Raw genomic sequence first — 9,147 nt, 5'->3', positions numbered from 1 at the left:
GAGACTTGATAAATAAATGATAATAAGAATGTTTTTATATTCTCCCACAGGACTTTATTAAACTGTAATGTTTTACAAAAACAACTGAAAAGCAAAATCCCAACCTTTGTCAGAGTGTAACACACATGATTAAAAAGCACCAAGTCCAAGTTCTGTCTGGCATGACTCATTCAAAGGCAACAGAGAAAAGTTTATCATTTTTTTCCTGTTTGCCTCGATCCAAGTAAAAAAAAAAAAAAAAGAACCTGTTCACAGACAGGAAAAATTGGAGTGGTAAATATTTTGTGCTAAATAAATGAACATTTCTATATATTTTCTATACAAATGAAATATTCTTTTATGGATATGAATTTTATGGTAATTAGAGCTTAAATTCTGTGCTTTTGTAAATATCTTTCTCAAACTGATGTTTTAAAAAGGTTTTTAAAGATCATATGTGTTTAAGACAATAAAGATACTTTCCCTGTGGCTAATGAAAGAAACTTGGATTTGTAGGGCCACATTTAACATGGACTTTCTATTTAACACTGAATTCTGAGTTGAAAACTGCGAGTTATCCAGAGACTCAGCCAATCAGAAAGCAGAAGACCAAGAGGTCTCATTCCCCACTGTTTTCTATCAGGGAGCCACAGAAAGCTTCCTTCAAAGGTTTGTGTAATACACTAGCACATTAGCACTTTGATTAAAGAGGAAATCAACACAGACACAGAAATCCCTTATTCTTCATTAGGAGCAGCAGGAAAAATCAGAGTAAACAATCATTTTGGCTATCATAAATATACTGATCAGTGTGATATTAGCGTTAGCTCAAATATTTGACACACACTCAGTCCACATCCCAGCAGTGTCTTCTCACTCAGTGTTTGCAGTAAAAGAGGACTGTTAGTTCACCTCTAAGCTCTCTCTCTGAACCACGTGAATGACACTAAAGGACATCACTACATCACACTGTTTATGACACTAAACCAGTTTACAAGGAGTTGGTGTCATGCAGCAAATTAGTTTGATTGCTAATGGGCAATTGTATTAAAAATCCCCCAGATTATATTTATGTTAGGTAGGTGAAATGTGACCAATCATGATCTGACAGTCCCTGTTTCATTTTGGTACTAGGATTTTCTAACTATTCATAAGTAATTGATGACTACAATCTGTGGTGTAGCTCATAGTAAGTGGTGAAAATACATTTTGTAATCTAATTTGTAACCAACTCTCTGCTATTACATCATCATCTGTCATAAACAAAGCAGAATTACAATTTTTAATTATTGGAAAAATCAAGAATATTGTAAAACTTGTAAAAAGTAAAAATTGTAATTCTGCTTTTGGCCAGCTGGGGCCAGTCACGTTGAAAAGTAAATGAAACATGCAAGTTTCTCTCCGTTATTTAAAAAGCAAACTCCCTCAGCTGGGTTTGTCCCTCTGCGATCTCCGTCCTGTATGCCCAGCCTTCAGTTTGAATCTTCGGGCGGTTTTTAGCTGCAGCAGCGGAAGGAAACTTCTAGGTAATCCTACTTTTCTTTAAAATAAGTTACAGATATTTGATCAAATTAACGACATTTTTGATACATTAATTCAAATAACTAACCAAATGATTCGCAGTCACGGTTAAAGGATGCCAGTTGACGTTAATTTAAACAGTTTGGTGCCTGCGAATTTTATTTTATATCGTCAATAACCGATATCTAAAAACCTACTCTAAAATAATCATCACTTATTTCGAAGCTAAGTCGAAATATTAATTACTCAGTTTAAAGTACAATTTTGAATTGAGTCTTGAAGCTGAACGCTAATTTCAATAGCAGTTGCGCCAGGCCTCGTTTAAAATATATCTTTTTCTTTAAGTTTTATATGAGCGTAGACAAGGACAACCGTGTATATGGTTAAAAACATAGTAGGCACCTCAGATTTTAGTTCGGCTTATACATACATGAAATACCACCTATTAGTGCAGTACATTAAACTCAAATCCACATCATTGTTAATGCCCATACGTCCACTTCTACCTTGTTGTGAGTTTGTTTTGCCACTTTGCTTTCACGTGTTTACTGAAACTTTACAGAATGGCCACCCCTGCCACCAGCCCCGATCAGGGCGCATTTAAAACCCCTAAAATTGTCCGAGTGAGGAGCACCGGAAGCACCAGCGGAACCCCCATCACCATCCCTGCCTCTCCTTTCATGAAGAAGTTGGGTTGTGGGACTGGAGTCAACGTTTATCTCATGAACAGGTGTTACTGTGCTCTCTGAATTGATGGATCACAATGTATCTTCTATCAAATGTAACCACCCTTTTGAAATTAAATCAGAAATTAATATAGTTAAGCTTGGTACATAACTTTGTTTAGGAAATCCCCAGAGATAGCAAGGACTTTAACATCTGTGTCAAAACACAGAATCATTAAGCTGATTGTCATGTCTACCCCTCAAAGATCCAGGGAAGTACCTGAATCAGTCTGTTTACAGCAAATTTAACTTAAAGGCTAAACACAAAAAATTCTTCAAATAACCAGATTTCCTGATTTCCAAGTCATTGGAAGTTGATAGTGTTCAGCCTCCGATTTAAAAAAAACATAGCTTGGATGTCACTTTGGGTTTCAACGAACTATGTTCATCTATGAGCGCTTTTTTGTTTGTTTTTAACGTGTTTTTGCTTTTCATTAACCTGCAAATAAAAAAACTGTTTAAAAAATGTTAGCTGAAGATAATGTGACAAGATCCCAACAGACTGTGTGAACAATAGTGTTTTTTGTGCAACAGTGTGGCACAAATTATGATGAGAGCTTGTTAAAAATATCTAACTCAAAAATTAAATATAGTTCACAGGTTTGGCATTAAGCATGTGAAGGACAATTAAATATGATTTTTTTTTTTAAATTCAGATGCAACTTTCATCTCTCCTAGTAACTAAAACTGCTCTGATTTCAGCTCATGCTAATCGTCTGTGGGTGTTAGTGGGGATGCATGCAGGTGGGACATCTAGTCAATCTAGTTGGAGCTGTATATTGCAAACTTAACATGAATGAGCAATGTGTTTTTAAAAGCCACATTATATTGCCATTACCAGTATCGTGTCTCTTTCAGTATCTCATGACCAAGTAAACAAATACATCTACAAGATATTTTTATCGCAGTTGCAATACTTTTTCCTGTCTGTGTACATAAACATAAAACAACAAATGCGCTCTGTGTGTTTTTGATGATTAATCGTAGAGTGGGCAACCTAAATGCATCACCCTGGGCTGTGAAGAAGATCAACAGTAAATGTGCAGGCAAACAGGTGGCTGTTTACCAGCAGCGCCTCAACGAGGAGGCAAAGGTCCTGAAAGGAATCAATCACCCAAACATCGTTGGTAAGAGTGGGCACTGTTGTGATGGCGATCTGTCTCAGTTAGCAGTGACACAAAAAACTGGAAGAGAGAGTCATTGTTCAGCTCCCTGAGGTCACATTATATGTCCTCTTACTTGTTCCTGTCAGTAACTTATGTTTTCCAGTGACACTGTAAATTTTTGACATTGTTTCCAAGAAAAAGATAAGAAAATAACAAAAAACACTGAATCCCACAGTTCAACATCATTTTATTTTATTTTATTTTATTAATGTTTGTGTTTGTCACTTGGTACAAATCTTGTGCAAAATGAACACAATGGACAAATAGCTTTTTGGTTCTCTTATTTTCAGATCATGCTGCCTGTGATACTGTTATATTTGCTCTTTTAAATCTTGTGCGTCTTTGTGCAAACATCAAGGTTTCCGTGCCTTCACCACGGCCAAAGATGGCTCCAAGTGTCTGGCCATGGAGTATGGAGGAGAGCAGTCCCTCAATGACCTGATAGAGAAGCGGAGGGAGGACGGCCTGAAAGCTTTTCCTGCTGCTATTATAGAGAAAGTGGCACTGCATGTGGCTCGTGGCCTGCAGGTAAATCGCTTAAATGGTCCTCCTTTCTACCTGGCATAAACACCTGTGTCATAACTGGAAATACATACATACATACTTACATATATAGTCACAGGTGGGATCAATTCCCACATCTGATTATTACACATGATCTTTTACGACATACATTAGTGGCTCCTAACAACAGTTTTTAAAAGGTACAAATTATTTTATATCTCTGCTTGAGCTGCATGTTTTTAGATACGGATACTTGGTGATTTAAAAATCCAATATTGGCTGATATGTTTTTTCTGTCGGAAACACTGCAAACAGTTTTCGCTAACATCTCTGATGTTGAGTTATTTGTGAGCCCTTGCTAAGCAAATATGTCAGTGCAGTTTAAAAGTTTTATTTGTTATTGTTTGTGGCATAACAAACATGTCAGCAGAGCAGGTGCAGAGTGCCCTCTGGTGGATAAACTATGCAACATCAACGCTCATAACATGGCTGAAGAGTCTTTCTCCCATCTGTCAAATTTTCATTTGTCTGCCAATATATCAACTGACAGTATCTTTCAGGCTCTAATATATTTATTACTTAGGTGAAAACAAATTAAATACATTTTTAAAAATTACACATAACAGCCACCTAGAGATAAATATTTAAAAATACCAACCACTTAATAGATAAAAAGTGATGTTTTTATCTGAAATGTATTGGTCACCTTTATATTCTTCCAGGATGTGGCTGATGCTAAATAATATCCCTGGTTAAAAGTAAAACATTTGTGAGGCAATGGTACATTTTCATAATATTTACTGTTTAATAATCCTCCAGCTCACCTAATTCAAAGGTTTCTTTCATTCCTAAATATTTGTCTGTTTAACATCAGCCATGAGCTTCAGGAATACTTTGCCTTTGCAGTATCTACACAATGAGAAGAAGCTGCTGCACGGTGACATGAAGTCATGTAACGTGGTCATCAAGGGTGACTTTGAAACAGTGAAAATCTGCGATGTTGGCGTGTCTCTGCAGCTGGATGAAAACATGAAAGGTAAATTCTGTTTTCGGTCATGAGACATTATAGCTCTCTGGGTTTTTCCGTCATATTAAAGATTTTTGACCAGTTTTATATATGAGAGTTTGGGATTTGAAATGTGAATCTACTGAAACAAGGTCCCAGCAGCAGCATTATAGTGCAGTAAGGGCGACACAGCATAAGGAAAATGTAAGCACAAACGTAGCCTCGTGTATTCTATAAAATAGCTTTGTTGGCCCACATTTTGTATGATTAATGGACTTGAGTTTTTATTTATTTATGTATATTTTGGGGATGTATCTGTTACGGCCTTCATGGTTTATGTTGTAGCAGCTGTCCGTCAGCATTTTCATCTTCTTCACTGTTTAGCAATGACTCCAAGAGAACATCATTCTAGATTATACTGTTTAATGGTTGAAGGATTTATGAGTTGATTCTTTTTTTTATTATTATTATTATTGGAATTGTCTTTTTCATATGAATTGGTGCATCCTGTTTGCCTGGAAGCAATATTTATGGTGTATTTTTCAGCTTTGCAGAAGTGGGTATGTTACCAATAAGCTGACAAGCTCAGAATAACAACCACACAGCTCAAGCACGTGTGCTGATTTATTTTCTGCTGTTTCTGTTGAACTTTTGGTGGAAAGCTGTAGTTACAATTACTTTATTATATTTTTTAAGGGTTTTGTTAAATTAGCTGGAATTAAACAGACTTAACCCTGCCAGTTCTGCTCAAATCAATGAGTCAGGTCAAATAATCTGGGGGGGAAATAATAATCATAATAATAAACTTACTTAATTCTTCCTTGTCTTTGACCTCAATGGAAAATTTCATGAAATTGGGGAAGGATGTAAAGGAGAATTGTGTTTCTGCTTAATAATGTGTTGGCTGATGATGTTGGCATTAAAATAAATCATCACAGAGAACAACAACAGAGAACAACAGGTCTCCCTTGAAAAAGAGGTTTTTAATCTCAATGGGATCTTCCTGGTTAAATAAAGGTTAATAAATAAATAAATAACACCAAAGACCTTCCTACTTTAGCCCATATCTTAGGTGCCTTTTTCACAATGGTCATGAAAACAGATGTCTAACCTGGTGAAAATTATCATAAGCACCATTTAATAAAAGGAATATGGCTTCGAGGTCACAAAAGTGGAAAAAAAAATAGATTTTATTCAGAAATGTTCAGCCAGCTCTTACATTTCTCTCCTTGCTGAACAGATGAACCATGTTCATTTTTTCCCCTTACTAAAGCAACTCAGCGAGCTCCTTTTATGGTTGCCACGCAGGTCATTTCATTCATAAAGCAGCAAAACTGAGTACTCACCCACAGCGCATCGTTAAATGATGCAGTTAACCGAACTGGTACAGAGCGTATGCAGGCACACAAATGGGATTAATCATGGATTAAAGCACAGAATTGGCAGACACATTTGTGTGGTAACCACTGTTTACAGCAGTTGATTTACTTTGTTTTTCTGCCCGGACAGAAACATAAATTATCCTCATACATCATGTCATCAGTCTGCGGGGGTCTCCAACAATTTGGGTTCAATTTGAGCTAATTAGAAACTTCTGGAGCCTCAAAGATGCGCTTTGTTTTTAAAAGTAATGTAATTTCGGGTGACGCCATTGCGGCAACCTGGACAAATTAAATTTGTTTGTTTTGCAGTTAAATTGTTTCTCAGTCCAAAGGGAGTTTCATGAAAAACAACTCTGTGTCTTCAGTGTCTGACCCAAAAGCGAAGTACATCGGCACAGAGCCGTGGAAGCCCAAGGAATGTTTGGAGGAAGGAGGAGAGATTACAGACAAGGCAGACATCTACGCCTACGGTCTCACTCTGTGGGAGATGATGACGCTGGCCATGCCTCATCTGGAGATGCTGGAGGATGATGAGGGTGAAGGTGAGATGTCAATTTGATTTACTCGGACTTGACAGAATGTTAGCTTTTCTTCCATGTGTCTTCATGACACTTTCACAGTTTTTCAGTTTGCACAAAAAGTCCCATGAGCTTAGGCCACGCCTCCATCTTTTTATCAGACACATTTTAGGCATTCTTGGTGCCTGTAGTTCAGATCCAACTATCTTTTGAAATCATTAAAAACAATTATTTGGTTTCCAGTGCCTCTTAAGCTTGCTTGGTTTTAAGTTAGCAGTAGAAAGTAGCAAAATATTATCCTCCAGTGTAATATTATCCAGTGTAAACTAGAGCCTTAGCTGGGTACTAAGAGGATATTTTTAAATTTCATTCATTACTTTCTGTGCAGCTCCAGTTATGTTTGGCTGATACAAAATCCCAATCCACATCACCTGACACTGTTTCCAGTTCTCCTTTTAATTCTACAAACAGTGTCTATAATAAGAATGTATCTTCTTTCATTTTTAAGTAGTCATTCTTAATGTTCATTCCCTGCAAATGTGTAATTGTTCAGTTTGATTGTGCCCACATCTTCACTGTACTTTCTGATAGTAGTTTTAAAGCTGAGACTCTGAAAAAGAAGCATTTTGCTCCATCAGATTATCATTCCTGAAGTGTGTGTAGAAGAAGCATAACTCCATACAGTGAAGACTAAAAGAAAAACCTAATTGTGGAACAGTATACTGACTGTGTTTATACGCTTTAGTTTTAGAGGACTCTATGGAGCTGAGTTTTGATGAGGACGCCTACTATGAGCGGCTGGGGACGCGGCCGGCACTGGACACCGAGGCTCTGGGCAGCTCATACCGGAGAATGGTGGAGCTCTTCTACCTCTGCACGGAGGAGGACCACAAGAAAAGACCAACAGCCGCCCAGATCATCCAGGCTTTAGAGAGCAACTCCTCCCTGGACAAAACGCCCTCAGAGGTGATCGTTATCGACTGAGTTATTCTGCTCACTGTGTCAGAGGCGCAGCTTAGAAATGTTTAATGAAACTTCATAAATGTTGGGCTAATTTTTTTTTAAGGGATTAACGATTATAGAACACATGGACATAACGAGTCCCCTGATACATATCTATTTTTTCTCCACGGGTTAATAAACAAACACTGAGCATAAACATAGTTAATGGTCAAAGTGGATTTAAATATGAATGTACTACAGACTCACATGCTCAAATGCCTTTCCAGTTTGTGCTGACCTCTTTATATTGCTATTCGTCTGTTATCTTTCCTATTGTCCTCTTTAATATTGTCAATGTTTTTACTTTCATCCATTGTTTATATGTATTTGTCATTTTAATCTCATTCAACTTGTAACCTGTAAAATGTTCGTTTATATTGTTTTTTTTTAAATATAAATAAATTGGACAATGATCCCAGACCACTTTTCCCCCATTCACCCACTTTCTAAAGCCAGTTATATTTTTGTTATGTATCAGTGGCAAAAGCCTATTAGTAAAACACAGCAGGACTTAAATAATTCATCTCCTGTTAAACTTTAAAAACCTGATCAGCTACTTATGACTGAAATGATTTGAGACTAAGCTGAAACTTACAGCTTTTAGCTTCATCATCTTTGCCAGCAGGTAAAGTTCACCTTCCTTGTACAGTACTCACTGTACACGCAACTTAAGGGACGTTTAAGAAGAGATGCTGTCAACTGCTGCTCCCAACAGACAAATATAGATTTTAAAATATCTAAAAAATATAATCTCAAAGGACTTGATGGTTTATTGTTATGAATACATGGTGCATTCATAAATTGTGCCAGTACTTGCAGTTCTGCTCTTACACTGATGTAGCTCTCATGCTCTCTGAAAGCCTGAAGAGAAGACAGCACTGATTCAGCAACAAATTCAACAGCAATCACAGGTTATTTCCACAAATGACTCGCAAATAGATTTATACTTGGGTTCATCATAATTGCAATTCACCAGTTTTTGAAACAGAACATGTGGCAGCAAAATCTTGAACTAACTAAATGGATGTGAGGGAACGTTCAAAGGACAAATGTTTCTTTTCCTCCAGAAAGAGAAAGAAAACAAACAAACTGAGAAAGCCACAGCATTTTATTCATTCCTGTAGCCTGACACAAACATAACAGCAGGGAATGACCACAGATTAATTAGATAATATACCATTAACAAGCATGAATGCTGGCAATGGCATCAGGTGCATTCATGCTGATTTGATAAGGCCAAATCAGCTGTAAGAAGTTACTTTATCTGAGTTTTGGGGAAGAAAAATAATGTTTTACAGAAAAGCAATTCCTGGTTCATTTGACTTCACATCAAAAACTGCTGAA

At 36.9% G+C, this 9,147-nt stretch overlaps 1 protein-coding gene across 1 annotated transcript; it reads left to right on the top strand.

The window, feature by feature from the left end:
* Positions 1-1,391: 1,391 nt before the first annotated feature.
* On the top strand, positions 1,392-8,223 carry pbk (PDZ binding kinase). Its single transcript, XM_031728299.2, has 7 exons — positions 1,392-1,505; positions 2,063-2,230; positions 3,213-3,352; positions 3,750-3,919; positions 4,802-4,931; positions 6,649-6,825; positions 7,547-8,223. The coding sequence occupies exons 2-7, from the start codon at positions 2,064-2,066 to the stop codon at positions 7,783-7,785; spliced, it is 1,023 nt and encodes a 340-aa protein (XP_031584159.1). The 5' UTR covers positions 1,392-1,505; position 2,063; the 3' UTR covers positions 7,786-8,223.
* The last annotated feature ends 924 nt before the right edge of the window (positions 8,224-9,147 follow it).

This window comes from Oreochromis aureus, linkage group 15, assembly GCF_013358895.1.
Source record: "Oreochromis aureus strain Israel breed Guangdong linkage group 15, ZZ_aureus, whole genome shotgun sequence".
In the NCBI taxonomy this organism is placed as follows: Eukaryota; Metazoa; Chordata; class Actinopteri; order Cichliformes; family Cichlidae; genus Oreochromis; species Oreochromis aureus.
Note: the sequence above shows the minus strand (reverse complement) of the source record. Positions and strands in the feature narration are given on the sequence as shown.

Excerpts from the sequence above, each read along its gene's own strand:
- pbk (XM_031728299.2), top strand. The coding sequence starts at position 2,064 with ATGGCCACCCCTGCCACCAGCCCCGATCAGGGCGCATTTAAAACCCCT. Across the intron at positions 2,231-3,212 it reads AACGTTTATCTCATGAACAG|AGTGGGCAACCTAAATGCAT; the intron begins GTGTTACTGTGC and ends GATTAATCGTAG. Across the intron at positions 3,353-3,749 it reads CAATCACCCAAACATCGTTG|GTTTCCGTGCCTTCACCACG; the intron begins GTAAGAGTGGGC and ends GCAAACATCAAG.